The 15139-nt window shown below is 36.3% G+C and overlaps 3 protein-coding genes across 3 annotated transcripts; all 3 read left to right on the forward strand.

The window, feature by feature from the left end:
• The first annotated feature begins 292 nt into the window (after positions 1 to 292).
• LOC117914763 (transcription factor MYB61-like) lies at positions 293 to 1975 on the forward strand. Its single transcript, XM_034830220.1, has 3 exons — positions 293 to 872; positions 950 to 1079; positions 1167 to 1975. The coding sequence occupies exons 1-3, from the start codon at positions 740 to 742 to the stop codon at positions 1867 to 1869; spliced, it is 966 nt and encodes a 321-aa protein (XP_034686111.1). The 5' UTR covers positions 293 to 739; the 3' UTR covers positions 1870 to 1975.
• Positions 1976 to 2696: 721 nt separating this feature from the next.
• On the forward strand, positions 2697 to 10772 carry LOC117915476 (pectin acetylesterase 12-like). The gene is made up of 12 exons (XM_034831079.1): positions 2697 to 3291; positions 3908 to 3990; positions 5334 to 5463; positions 5565 to 5638; positions 6475 to 6561; positions 6635 to 6759; positions 6856 to 6916; positions 7416 to 7469; positions 7595 to 7672; positions 9844 to 9949; positions 10053 to 10198; positions 10452 to 10772. Exons 1-12 carry the CDS (start codon positions 3084 to 3086, stop codon positions 10566 to 10568), a joined length of 1269 nt encoding a protein of 422 aa, XP_034686970.1. The 5' UTR covers positions 2697 to 3083; the 3' UTR covers positions 10569 to 10772.
• A 636-nt stretch (positions 10773 to 11408) lies between these two features.
• Positions 11409 to 14094, forward strand: LOC117913852 (rhomboid-like protein 14, mitochondrial). Its single transcript, XM_034828928.1, has 2 exons — positions 11409 to 11895; positions 12979 to 14094. The coding sequence occupies exons 1-2, from the start codon at positions 11686 to 11688 to the stop codon at positions 13753 to 13755; spliced, it is 987 nt and encodes a 328-aa protein (XP_034684819.1). The 5' UTR covers positions 11409 to 11685; the 3' UTR covers positions 13756 to 14094.
• The last annotated feature ends 1045 nt before the right edge of the window (positions 14095 to 15139 follow it).

Below are 15139 nucleotides of genomic sequence, written 5' to 3' on the forward strand. Positions count from 1 at the left end.
GATGTTAGGCATTAGGCAGCAGCCCACCACCGACGCTAATTCGTACAATTAACGTGACAAGAGATGGGATTAGAAAAGGAACCCCAGGCCAATAAGGAGTCGACACAAAATTTGGTGAAATCTTTGCTTTTGGACTTGAATCAATTTTGGCCAGCTGTTATTGATGGAATGGAACCTGGGCTCCCCTCCATAGTCTTAACCACCTTCCCAGAAATGAACTTACTGCCATGAAATCAAAGAGTTTTGGAGGATCAATGTCTACAAACTCATCCGGTCTCAAGTTTTTTTGAGCAGGCAAACGAATCATATATTCAAAGGCAAATCTATTTCCTTTCTTCTATGTGATTACTTTCCTTTTTTTCCCTCTATGACCTCTTATGATTCCTAGGCCAACATAAGACAGCTGAGATCGTACCAACTGTGTCCATCCTGCGGCCTAAAGCTTCCAAGTTGTATCTATTCATCCCATCACCTCACTCTTTGAAACAATGATGCAGCAGAGAAAGTCAAAACTTTATCTGTACTGCGTTCATAATCTCAACATCTGGCTACCGTTCTCTCTCCTCTTCCTTTTTGAGCTTCCCCATGTGTTGAATACTTGAAGATACTGAATTAAAAGATCCCCCAACCCCCATTTCACCATATGATCCCATCCCATCCCTATTGCCATCTTTCTCCAAGCTAAAGCACTTGCTCTTCTGATATATATTTATATTCTAGTTAACTAACCTTTACCCAAATGGGGAAGCACTCTTGCTGTTACAAGCAGAAGCTAAAGAGAGGCCTGTGGTCTCCGGAAGAAGATGAGAAGCTTTTCAGGTATATCACGGAGCATGGACATGGGTGCTGGAGCTCTGTCCCTAAACAAGCAGGTAGATGTTTTGCTTGTCTGCCCCACACCAAGTGTTCTTGTTTTTGATGTCTTATGGTTTTTATGATGGGTTTCCAGGTTTGCAAAGGTGTGGCAAGAGTTGCAGGCTAAGGTGGATTAACTATTTGAGGCCTGATTTGAAGAGGGGTGCCTTCACAGGACAGGAAGAGAAGCTTATAGTTGAACTGCATGAAATTCTTGGCAACAGGTGAATTGTCTCTTTCATGAATAAAATTTCTCTGTCACATATGCCAATCTCTTTAGGTTAACTGTCTGTAACTAATTAATTTCACAGGTGGTCTCAGATTGCTTCCCACTTACCGGGAAGAACAGACAATGAAATTAAAAACCAGTGGAACTCTAGCATTAAGAAGAAACTCAGGCAGAAAGGCATCGACCCAAACACCCACAAGCCACTTTCTGATATTGACAACCGACCAACAGCCAACAATTCCTCGAGGGAGCTGGAGCTAGAGCTAGAGCTAGAGCAAGAGCCACTACTAAACAATGAGGAAAGCCTCACTACCATTTTTTGCAGGCCTGGGGAGGTGACAGGACGGTTGAATTATGAGTCTAATCCCCACTTTCCATTTGATCTGCATCCCGGATCATGGTTAAGCCAAAACAGCATCTCTTCCCAGCTCAACTCCCAACTCCATTCCACCTCCATTTCTACTCTTCTCCAAACTGATTTTAGCTCAATTGGGTCAGTTCTGCCTCTACAATCTCCCAGAGGAATCCAGTATGCTTCTGCTAACTCCAGCAGCAGCCAATTCTCTTGGGGACTGGCCGATTGGGGATTATCAGATCAAGAAGGCAAATTGGGAGATAACAAACAGTTGGAGCATCTCAGCACACCTTCTTGTACACCACCTGATTCACAAAATCAAGCAGCTCATCCTCATTCCATCCCAGATACAGCTGGGCTGACCGCTGAGTACAGTTCAGCACCAAACCCATCATCCCCAACATTTACAAACTTCAGATATGGGCTATAGCTAAGAATGTTAGCATGTGGGTCTTTTCTTTTTTAAGGAGCAGAAGGATTTTAGGTGTAAGAATGAGTTTCTAATTGGAATAAGAACTGCTTCTCAGATTACAAGTGTTTCTGCCTTTACAGGTCGCATGCATGTCCATCTTATTGCATAGGGTATGACCAAATACAAATCCAAGGTAATGAGTGAAATGGAATTGTTTTGGTAATCTGCTTATAATGTCACAAATAATTTCCCACATCGAAAGCCGCCGACCGACATGACCCACAAGAGTTGCCCACCAGGGCCACCATACTTCACATTTTCACCAAAAGTTACTGGTTTTTGGGGTCCCTTTTTTTGGCATGTATAGGCATAGACAGGATGACAATAATGCAGTCATCACTCATCAGTGCCCAACCATCGACATAGGTAGGTGGTGCATTTCACTCGAAACCAGCCCTAAATTATCTGAATAGGAACATGCTAGGACATGATTCAGTACATGGAAACTTTTTTTGGACTAAAAAATTGGTTTAACAAATTTTTTATAGACTCATGTTTTGAAAACGTATTGTTTTTCGGAAATATATTTTAAAATTTTTAATTATTTTTTATTTTAAAATATAATTATATAAACATAAAAAAAAAAAAAAATTGAAAATGAAGTGTTAAAGAATTATGCCAATTCCCAGTCTGATTTTTATTTTAAAAATATTAAAAATTTGTTTTGAAATTGTTTCAAACATGTCCTACAAAATTTGACAGTGACAGAAGCCGAGGGGTAAGTTTGTGCACGCAAGCATGGGATGAAAGAGGGAAATGGGCAAAGCCGAGGGTGTCGGCGGGGCTTGCCATTTGTCCGTGAGGGAAGGTGAGAAATTCAGTTCCAATCGACCTGTCGTTTATCATTATTATCGCAACAGAAGAAGCGGTATTTTCCCGAGAAAGCAGCTTTCAAGTCTTTACTACTTCGTGTAACACCACCTGTAAGAATCAAAATGAAACCTACTCTGCTCCCCTTATGCTTTAGTTTACTCACCTTTCATGCATTAATTCATAATTAATGAAAACGCTTTGTTGTAACAACGTGGATGGAAAAAGATGCTGAAATGGATTCCTTTCTCTCTCCCTCTCTCTGTCGTTCCATTGAATGAGATGAAGCTCCGACTGTAGTTGCATTATACCATTGGCATTTGGTTCTCCCAATTTTTGATTGATAGTGGCAGAGAGTGAGGATGGACGGGGCAGATGAGAGTGGCAGGCGGCCAGGACTGAGGCTATTGTGGGTTTCTGGCTTGATGGGGTTTCTTCTCTGCAACTGGGTTGATGGGTTTGAGGATTTGAATGTGACTGAACATCAGTTTATGGACGGCTATGGCTTTTCCACCCCTCCATTGATGGTGGGTCTTACTCTTATTGCCGGAGCTGCTTCCACTGGAGCAGGTATTTTACTTTATTTTCTGGTCATGAAAGATAAAGAAGGAAAATTTACTTCTCTTTGTTTTAATAATGTTATCCGACATCAATGGAGGTCACTTGATGCTTTTGATCCCTTACCATGCTTCCTTCTTTCTTTGTTTCTTTGTTAATTTCTATTTCTTCTTCTTTTTCTTCTTCCTTCTGATCTTTTTGGTGGTGCTGCCTACATTCTCCATGATATTTACGAGGTGGATCTTTAATGTTATTCAAACATCTAATTGATGAGACTCCGCTGGAAGAATTTTCTTGGCATGTTAGCTGATTTGCTTATTTATTTGTCTATTGGAATTCTCTGTTAGCTTAAATTGTGAAAATTTTCTTGCCAATTGCCCTGTTACACATTTTTCTTGTGGGTTCTCTAACTAAGAACAAAAGTTATTGAATGCAATCCCATAAACGTTTTTGTAAAATCTCTCTGATTCACTGCATTTAACTACTGGAAATTTACATGAATATTTCAAATTTGGGCTTACAATGACGAAAGCTGGTCCAGTGGTTTAGTTTTAGTTATTGTGAGCTTTCTCATAGTAAATCAGAAAGCATATTATACCTTCTTGACCTTTCTGTTCTGTTTGCGCAGTATGCCTGGATGGAACATTACCTGGTTACCACCTCCACCGTGGATATGGGTCAGGGGCAAATAGTTGGCTCATTCATTTGGAGGTTTGTGAAGCAAACCAAAGTTTTATCTGTGTGCACTCAACATATGTCACTATGGCACTTCCTTTATTGTTATCATTTGTTCATTTTTTTTATAATAATTCATTCAATTTGCTTTTCTTCTTGTCCTTGGTTACCCATTACCCAAATAATGATTTGTGTTAATTCACAGTACATGCAGATGGTTCCCTTATGATGCTTTCAATATATGTTGATGATACGTTGATTAATACAAACGTAAAGTGAGTCTTGGATTCTTTCTAGAGGTTGCCCAGAGATCCTTGAAATTGAGATTGTGTGAAAATAGGAAAGATGAATATGTATGGTTATCACAAAAAGGGAATTTTGAGAAGGTGAAGGTGTTGTAAAGGTTTAGGGTGCTTGATGTTAAGCTTGTTAGTACTATCCAAGTTGCTCATTTCAGATTCTCTTTATGGTTGCATCCAACTTGAAGAAACAAAGTATATGTCTAGACTATCATATTTAATGTAGTTGAATGCCTTATGTATTTATGGCACGCACTAGGCCTAATGCTTGACTTGCAATTAGTGTTGTCAGCAGGTATACAGCAGATTCTGGATAAGTACATCAGAATGCAGTGAGGTGGGGAGTTTTGGGTACCTTGCTGGCACACAAGACTCTACTCTTTTACTCTACCAAGCTGGAGCTTCGACTGATGTTGTAGGTCATCTTGATGATTATGTGGGGGACCTCCTCTCTAGGAGGCTTGTTTAAGGTTTTCTTTTTAGCAAGCTGGTCAATTTATTGGAAATCAGATATTGTATTATCTACAAGAGAAGTATAGCATATTGCTCTAACAGAGGCAACCAAAAAAGCATAGTGGCTTAAGGGACTGGTGAAAGAACTAGGCTCAAGGAAAATGGTTGTTTTGTTGTATTTTGATAGCCAGAGTGCTAATTATTAATGTGCGGTACCTCAAAAATTTATGTAATTTTTTAGCCTAAGTAGATAGCCATGTATTTCTTCTCCTATGTGGAAATAGGCAAGTCTTTCAAACCACACAAGTCTTGTGTCCCTAATGTGTGATTCTTTTTTTCTTTTTTTTTCTTCATATAATTGCATAACAGTTATCTTGTTATTTTCATTGCTTGTTTGAAGATTTTTTTTTCTTCCTTAGACTTCCTCCTCAACAAATTCATTTCTTGTAAAAAACTATGACAGCAAAATTTACCATAAGAAAGCTCTTTCATATAAAATAATAACTATTGCTCGGTAGGCTTTCAAATCTAGATTAAAGAAATCTATCTAATTTGCCCTTTTATTCCCTTCATTGTTGATGTCTCGAGCTCTGCTGAGTATTCTATTATCCTATCATTTGGTGGCAGGGTGGAGGATGGTGCAATACAATTAGAACTTGTGTTTTCCGGAAAAAAACTCCTCATGGTTCATCAACACATATGGAAAATCTGATACCATTTACAGGAATATTGAGTAACAGAGCTGAAGAAAATCCCGGTTATCTCTTTTAACATCTTGAGTTATCCAATATAACATTGATCAACTGTCCTACTTGTTTCTTGTCCTGGCGGTTTGTTATCGGACTTCTATGCTTGCAGATTTTTATAACTGGAATAGAGTCAAGCTTCGATACTGCGATGGTGCTTCTTTCAGTGGAGACAGTCAAAATGAGGTTGGTGGAAACAGTCATTTACTTTTTAAGAACCTTTTTCACTGAAGATTGACAATAATATGCTTGATTTCTGTGAAGTTGTAGAGGAGAAATATCAAGTTAGAATCTTTAGAATTATTCTTATTTTTATTGCCGAACAGTTGCAAAAGAAAAAATAAAAAATAAATAGTTTGGAAATCTTTCCAGATGTTTGTTGCTTTAGATTCAAAATTCTCTTATCTTCTCCTAGGACTTCTTTTATTTCCTTTTTCTTTGTATCAATTCACATAGCTTTCTATTGAGATAACCTTGTAATATCTGTAATTAGTGCAGTAAGGATGTCGGCTTTTGCTGATTTCAGTGTTTGAAACAATTTTAGGAGTTAATTTTTTACTCTAAAAGAGGATCACAATTCTTTATTTTCTTTGCTGGAAATCTGCAGATGTATTTTTCTAATGAGATAAGCCTGGAAGAATTAATTATTTGATGGTCTAATTCTGTTCTACTTGTGTAGGTTCTAAAGTATTTACAACCCAAGTCTCTAAAATTATGAATTAGGCTCTGCCTCCTCTCCTTAGCAATTTATATTCTTTTCTAGTAAGTAGAGAGATTCCATCTCTCTTTTTGGAAAAAAAAAAAAAAGGAAAGGAAAAGACTCTTTCATTTTGTCTTTACTAATTTGTGTGTTGACATTTGAAATTGTATCACCCATGGAAGGAAAGGGTCAGCTTTAGGTGAGAGGATCTAGGTCAATAGTCTTAACTGACTGAATTCAGGTTTATATTTATTTGGATTGGTTGGATTTACTTCACCAGGCCATTGGCTGAGAATTTTGTGATTCTGTTCTTGCTCCTTAGGCCAAGAAATTGTATTTCCGGGGACAACGCATCTGGTTAGCTGCTATGAAAGATCTGATGTCAAAGGGAATGCACTATGCTAATCAGGTTGCCTTTATCATGCAGTGCAGCTCGATTTACTGTCTTGATTCTTGTCGTGATGTGTGTATTCATGTTCCAGGCTCTTCTTTCTGGATGCTCAGCTGGGGGCTTAGCTGCTATACTGCACTGTGATGAGTTCAGGGAATTATTTCCAAGAACTACTAGAGTCAAGTGTCTCAGTGATGCAGGGTTATTTCTTGATGTGTAAAACCCCTTGATCTTTCATTATCTATTTATTATCTGACTGTCAATGTGTTTATGTTCTTACCGTTATCATCATGATCTTCTCTGGGATTGCAGGATTGATGTATCTGGTGGGCGTACTTTAAGGCATATGTTTGGAGGCGTGGTCAGATTACAGGTACTCTTTGTAAAATAAAAAAAAATAAAATTCATATGCATTAGTTGTGATTAGTCCTAAGTGATCAAATAGAAGGATATGATAATGAAATAGAACCATAACCGTTCTGATTTGATGATATATACTAAAATAAATAGATTAGGGTTCCATAATATAGGAAAGGTTATCATACTACATGATTCATCTATTAGATTGTGCTACTTCGAATCTAATGGCGTTTTTGTAGCAGTCCAAGCTCCATTCCAGGAAAAAGGATCACTTGATTCTATGGAATATCATGGACAATGCTTTCTTTTAGCAAATGTAAAACTGAGAGCTAAAACATGAAGCCTTGGTCCTGATTCATCAGAATGAGTATTACCATCAATTGTGCTGAACAATTTATGTTGCCTTTCAATCTTCTCTTTTATTTTATTTTCTCTTGTATCTTTCTCATTCGGAATGCTTTTCCTGTATACCTGTGGAAAATATTGTTAAAAAGATTATATGTTTATTGCAGCAAGTGGGGAAAATGCTGCCACAGGCTTGTACCAGCCGCCTCAATCCAACCTTGGTAACCCTTTCTCCCTGATATTTTATTTAGTAGACAAGTATCATTAGGAAGTGGACTAAGAGAATATTCTAACCAAGTTCTGGTATTTCAACTCTTATTTATCTCTTCTGTCTTGTCCTTTTCAGTGCTTTTTCCCTCAGCACTTAATTCCCCTGACTAAGACCCCACTTTTTCTTCTCAATGCAGCTTATGATTCATGGCAGGTGACTCCCAATCTTAACTCATATTTAATTCAGTTACCAATTTAATAAAATGAAAGTTGATAATAATTTGCATCCTGAAATTATATTCTGCATTAATCCATCTTCTTCCACATGGTGCACATGAAAAAGTTTGGATTTCTAATGTACTAAATTATTTAAAGCTGTTAAGCTACTGACTTTCCTAAAAGCTTAGGCTGATAGGATAGAAGTTCACAATGTATATCTTGATAACACACCCTCATATGGAAAGACAAATCAGCAGCAACAGGGGATAAATATATGGGATGATAAGACTAGTTAACCATGGCTCTGATACTCTGTTAGGCTACCAACTTTCCTAAAAGCTTAAGCTGCTAGGATATAGATATGCAATTGGTATCCGGCTAATGAGGGATAGACAAAAATCATTTACTTCACATTGTTAAGTGAGAAATATGGTTTTCCTGTTAGTAACCAAGAGCATATTAAGTTACTTGCGACAGAACAGGCATATATCCATTCGAGCTGAGAGATGCAACCATACTTCTTGTAGATAGTTAGGGCTTACAACGTGTTCAATGGATTATGGTGAGTCTTTTCTCCAGTATTCAGCTTAGCTTGGACTTGATTCTGGCCCAAAATAATCTGGCACTAATCAATAGGAATAAAGCTCTTAAGATGCTGAAAAGAAACTAAATTTGTAAAACTTATCTCAAGAGGAGTTGATGCTATGATGAAATTTTGAGAACTCTCACTTAAATATCTTTTTTCCCAAACATATCCAATGCTTTTCCTTCATCAAGGTTTGAGTAAGAATCATATATGTTAGCAACAGATTTTCTAATATATTTGATGTAACTAATGTTCTAGATTCAAGTTAGCCTTTAAATTCATAGGAATAATTTCGATATATTGACCATATTAATGACTGAAGTTTTCCTTTTATTTGTTCTTGGAATCTAAAATAACAATCCTCACTTAATTCATTTAAATTAACAAAATCATGAAAACCGGGGGAGGGTCAGTATCTAGGAAAGTCATGTGCATGAATAAACATATCAACTTCAACACGAGAGAAAGAATAGACAGGAAAAGTAGAAAGAAAGAAAAAGTGAAGGAAAATAAAAAATAATTTAAATTAGTAAATTATTTATATATACTAATTCAAACTTGAACTTAAAAAGAACCTAATTACATAAACCTGTTCTGTTGCAAGCATGTGTTATTGTATTTTTTAAAATATTTTGAATTTGTGCTTAGTCTAATTTAACCGACTTGGAGAAACCTATCGTCTCTTGTAAAGTAACTACCTATAGCAGTTAGGAAGCTAAGTCTATCAAGAGTGCTTCCTGTTCCACTCCTACCAATAAGATAGGTAGACAGACCTAATAAGATTATCACCCTCATATCATCTGTGGGATAATCGACTAGAAGATTTGCTCTTATTCATCATAGAAAAGGACATAATGTTGTTCAAATTTAGTGCTTTTTTTGCTTCAGACCTGATAAATCTTATCAGGTTGGATCTCCCCAAGTAAAACCCAATTAGAGGCTTTGAGCCTCATTTTCTTTGATGACATTCAGATTAGAATTCTTTCAACACCCTTGATTAAGGGTTTCAGAAAATTATCTTTGGACTTTATACATTATATGTTGACAGTCCAATTGGAAATGAGTTCCCTTACATGATTATGTCTCGGACAAATTGGTCTTCAGTGGGAACCAAGTTCTTTAAACCTTTAACATGATGCTTAAGAAAAACTAAATTCTAAATGCCATTAATAACATTCGATTTGTAATGAAAATTGTAAAACTCTCACTCCAATATTTATCTCATCCCAAATCACCTGGTCCTGCTGCTTTTATGATCGAGGCTTCAGTCAAGATCATGAATGCTCGCTAATACACTTTCCAAGTTCTTTTACAAACATTCAATGGTTCAACAATACATTGATTTATAATTTTCTGTATTCCAATCATCACCATAGAACATCAAATCCATGGATGTAGACCTGATTGTCAAGCCTGACCTTGCAAAAACAATGAAGATGTACAAAAAAAAAAGGAAGAGTAAATGTAACATAAATCATATCCAACATTTCTATTCTGCATGCATATACTGCCATATGTAGTGGGAAATTGATGACCTGGATGACCAAGTGATGCATTTGAGTTTCTTTTCCTCTGATCAGATCCTGGCCAGTTTAGCTCCGGACTCAGCTGATCCCCATGGCTACTGGCAGAAGTGCAGATTAAATTATGCATATTGCTCTTCATCACAAATTCAATTTCTCCAAGGTGGTTTCCTTAGCTTGTTTACTTCCTCCTGGCTTTATGCTTCAATCCTGGCTTCAATTTTGATCTTGATATTTATGAGTTTCATTCTTTTCATGCAAAGCAGATTTCAGGAAACAAATGCTAAATGCTGTAGGTGGCTTCTCAGGGTCCAAAAGAAATGGGCTATTCATAAACTCATGTTTTGCTCATTGTCAGACAGAGAGACAGGACACTTGGTTTGCTCATAATTCTCCTCGTATCGGAAACAAGGCACGACCAACCTTACATTATTTAGTTTAGTCATATCATACATCAAGAAAACATAATTCGGAATCATTTGTTGTCATAGACACCATGGCCAAACATTGTGTGATGGAGTTTGGTAGTGCCCCCTCTTATTACCAACTTTACATATTCACAGTCCCATCTGCTCCAAGAAACAAACACATGTAGTCTGCTGTGTGTTCTGGTTTTTTCGATCTTGGTTCGCTCCCTTCTGATATGTTTAATTATCAATATGCAGGGCATCGCCCAATCTGTGGGGGACTGGTATTTTGATCGAGCTGAAGTCAAGGGTATTGATTGTCCTTATCCTTGTGACAAGACCTGCCACAACCTGGTCTTCCGCCAAAGTTTTTAGGAAAATGAAGCAAATCAGCCCCTGTTGCTACTCCCATTTTTAGGTTTCTTCTGAGATGTCAAGCTTCATCCAAGTAACCAACAAACTAGTTGGAGTAACATGTAACATGTTATTTGATCTTTTATCAGATTGACAACATTTGTGCTTCCATTTGACAAGCAATTGGAGGAATCTAGTGAAGGAATTTTATAAGATTTTATACCTACAATAACTGGTATATTTAGTCGAAACCTCGGGGTGGGTATGAAATTAACCCATTGAAATTATTTCTTTTAGGCTATGTTTGATTCTCGGAAAGTACAAAGGAAAGAAAAAAAAATGCTAAGGAAAATAATTTTCTCATGTTTGGTTATCCTATGAAAAATATCAAAGAAAATCAAATATAATTAAAACTAATTAAAAACTTATATATTTTTAAATTATTTAATCTTTATATTGATGAGTTAAAATAAATAAAAAGAATTTGAAATAACAAAAAAAATAATTTATCAACTTTTAATCTATTTTTTTATTTTTCTTCACTTTTTCTTTCCTTCTACTTTTCCTTTGTATTTTCTTTCCCTCGCATTTTCTCTCAAATTTTCCGGAACCAAACATAGCCTTAATTTATTTGAGATTTTTTTAAATCAAATTCAGGAATTTGAAAAAAAAATTTAACGAAAATTTTGTTCCAATTAAGGAGCCTAAGTGGACAATCTATAGTGGTACATTGAATTCTTATTAAGGGTATCAAAAATCAATCTTGAATGAAAGGTATTTGTCCACACTTGTGAAGAAAAATTTCAAGAACATTTATTGATTGAACCAGGAAACAAATGGGGATCTCTGGGTGTTGCAGGAGAGGTGAGGAGGGTTCCAGAGGCTTGTGGGTGATATGCCATTATACCCTGCTTGGTGGCCAAGAAAACAATAAAAATTGGAAAAAGGAAAAAAAATGAAGTGACGAATATGCCCTTGGATGGCGTGGGAAGGGGGAAAGGGAGAAGGGCGTTCTGGTCATTTTAGACATCCTTTGGAGTTTCATACTTTCATACTTCCATCATTCCATAGGAGCTACTAACTGAATTTGTGCTGAGATTGTTGTGAAAACGAAGCGGAAGAGAGAGCGAGAGAGAAGATGGAGACAGGCAGAAGAAGGGTTTCTCGGGGCATGCTGCCGCTGCTAGCGCTTCACACAGCGAACGAGTATTACAGGGTGGGGTGGAAGCCCCCTGTCACCGCCGGCCTTCTTGCTGCCAACACCCTCATTTATTTAAGGCCCTCTTTCATCGATTCCATGCTCCCCACCATCGACAAAGTCTGGTTCAATCCCCACCTCATCCTCAAGGTTTGTCTTTTCCATTCCCTCTTAAGTTCTCTAATTAATTATTGTCATTCTTCCCAACGTCGTCTTGGTGTCCCTTGTGGGCATTTCAATTAGGCCCTAAAATTGATGCCTTTCGACGATTTCCTGAAATGGGCTTGGGTTTCTGTTACTTTTGATGCTAAATAGTTTACATTTTAAACGCCAATTTCTCTTTCTCTCGGTTATCACTGTACGAGATGCCAAAAGGGTCGTGGTTTAAGAGCATTCATCTCTTGCAAAATTCAAAATTTCCTTTGCCCAAACATGTTGTTTGAAGGAGATTATGACTGCTTGTCAAATGTAGATTTTTTTTTCCCTATAGGAAAGCCAAAGATGCCTTCTTCCTAAGCTCTTAAATCTGCAGATGAGTAATCTCTTAAAGCCATGAAACATGTTCTTTGTTTTCTTTGTTTCTTGATGGTCTGCGCTTTGAAATGCAAACTAGAGTTGTGCAAAATGGTTGTGGGAGTTTTCCGTGCTAGACAACTTGATTATGGTATCATCTAAGGTTTTATGCTGTTCTAGAGGGTGTTTAAACCCTTCAATGGGTGGATTAAGTATGAAACATTTTGTAACATTATTATATTGTCTTTGTATGCAATCATGGAAGGGTACATTTTGGTGTCTGAAAGAGATGAAAGCTAGCTGTAGAGATTAAATTGGATTCTTTTAAATATACTAATCTAGTTTTGCTGCAACCTCTACAAAAATGGCTGCATAGAGATCAGGTGTTTAGGTGGTATTTGTGGGTAATTTTCAGCTCAATGTTTCATGAGATCATGGGCTGTAACTACTTGCAAGGTTGAATTTGTACCCATTATAGAACTCCAGCTATGAGTTTCATATCTGGGCCTTTATGCCTTGGTCATAGCAAGCAACTTAGGTCAATGTTGTGGCTTTTGAGTTTGACTCTATTCTATTAAGAACACATCTTATTACTGGTGGTTTTACTAGATGGCTACTTTGATCAGTGCACAAGGTTTTATTTGTCTATTTGTGGGTCAAGTGTTTTCTTTCCCTGTTTTTTGGGGTGTTCTTAATTTTTTTTACCCCATGGTTGAGCAGAACAAGGATCTCAAGCGCTTCCTCTTGTCACCATTCTACCACATGGATGAAGCTCACCTGGTTTACAACATGATGTCACTCTTATGGAAAGGAATCCAGTTAGAAACTTCAATGGGGAGCGCTGAATTTGCATCTATGGTTGCCACACTACTTGGTATGTCCCAGGGTATCACACTGCTGCTAGCCAAATCCCTACTTCTGTTCTTTGATTATGAGAGAGCTTACTACTCCCAATTTGCGGTTGGATTCTCTGGGGTTCTCTTTGCCATGAAGGTCGTCCTTAATTCACAGTCAGCAGACTACACTTATGTCCATGGATTGATAGTACCAACACGTCATGCCGCCTGGGTTGAGCTGATTCTCATCCAAATGTTTGTACCTGGTGTCTCATTCCTTGGCCACCTTGGTGGAATACTCGCAGGAATTCTCTATCTTCGGTTGAAGGGTACATATTCAGGTTCTGATCCACTGACTATTCTGTTTAAAGGACTTGCTGATGCATTAAGCTGGCCTCTGAGGTTTGCTCAAGGCTTGTTTCGGAGACGGCGGATCTCTGGCAGGGGAACTGTTGGTGGGCGTCAGACAAGGAGGACATCTGGTGTTTGGAGATGTTGGTCATGTACATACGATAATCCTGGTGGGTTAAGCATATGTGAGATGTGTGGCACAGCTAGGAACGGCAATGGATTATCATCACCCCTTCAATGGCCACGTCAATCTCATGAGCTTCCTTTGGATGAATTACGCCGCAGAAGACTGGAAAGGTTTGGTAGATGAGTTAACACTATCCGGTTGATATTAAAATTAGGCTTCCTTACGGTTACCAGCCTTCACTTAACAATGCTGGTAAGATTCATACATTGTTTGGTTCTGCTGCTTGGCTGAAGGAATATTTGGCTATTTGGAGCAGAGCTGGGGGATGGGTTGGGTCTGATCAGCCAAATATGGGGCAGTCATAGACTCTCTTAGTTGTTGGGAATACAATTTTAAAGAAGAATCACTTGTAACTCATGATAATTCCATAAAAGAGATGGTTTGCTTGAACTCTTGAGAGTTTTTCTATTTGATAATGTGAAGCAATTTATACTGGAAGAAAAGCTGGTATCATTCTTTGATCATTGTGAGGTTGAATAGCTGCATGTTACAGGTTGGCAGAAAGCATATAATTTAAACTTGCTATATGATTCCAGACATGAATCTCCACTGCAAGAAAGACAAAAAGGGATGGAAAGGGATTTCAACTAATTACAGAGAAAAAATAAATTGAAAACAGAGGGATGCTTGATTTTGGGAATGATTAAAAAACCTCTGAAATTTCCTTCATTATAAAATTTTATTGTTTTTATGATATTTTTAAAAAACACTTATTAATTATTTTGAAAAAGAAAATTCTACTTGAAAATTAAAATGTAAAAAATAATAATAATAATTAATTTTTTTCATTTATTTTTTATTATATTAATATAAATTTATGTACTATACAAAAGTTTTTAAAATATATATATATATTTTTTTCAATTGTTATTGACAATAAATCTTAAAACTATTTTTAAAACAATTTTTTCAAAAACATTTTTATGTGAAAAGTTTGTAAAATTGTTTTTAAGAATAGACTCTTAAGATGCCCAAAATATGGTCCTTTTATAGTCTATTTTTAAGAATATATATATATACTTCCAAAAATAATTTAAAAATTGTGTGGAACATTCCTTGTCATCCATAGAGTGAAAAGAAGGTAAATGGTAGAAGAAATAAAGATTATGTCTTATTATTGCAAGCTAATAAGAAAAAAAATAAGATAGAAATATGAGTGGTAATTATTTTTTAAAATAATTCTCAAAAATAGTTTTTGAGAATAATTTTTAATTTTTGTATAACAAAAATCTGTTTAAAAACTAAAATATTTTTAATATTTTTAAATTTATTTTAAACATAATTTATATATCTAATGTTTTATTTTTAATTATTTTATAATAAAAAAAAAAACTCAAAGATGTTACATGAAAACACCATTTTTTTTTACAATCATATATATTCTAAAAAATAGAAAATTATTCTAAAAAAAAATTCCCAAATAGGTGTTATATTTTTTAAAAATAAAAAATAAAAATGGTAAAAGTTAAAAAAAAATAAAAAAAAGGTATTTTTTTTTTTCATGATT

This window comes from Vitis riparia, chromosome 5 (genome assembly GCF_004353265.1).
Source record: "Vitis riparia cultivar Riparia Gloire de Montpellier isolate 1030 chromosome 5, EGFV_Vit.rip_1.0, whole genome shotgun sequence".
NCBI lineage: Eukaryota > Viridiplantae > Streptophyta > Magnoliopsida > Vitales > Vitaceae > Vitis > Vitis riparia.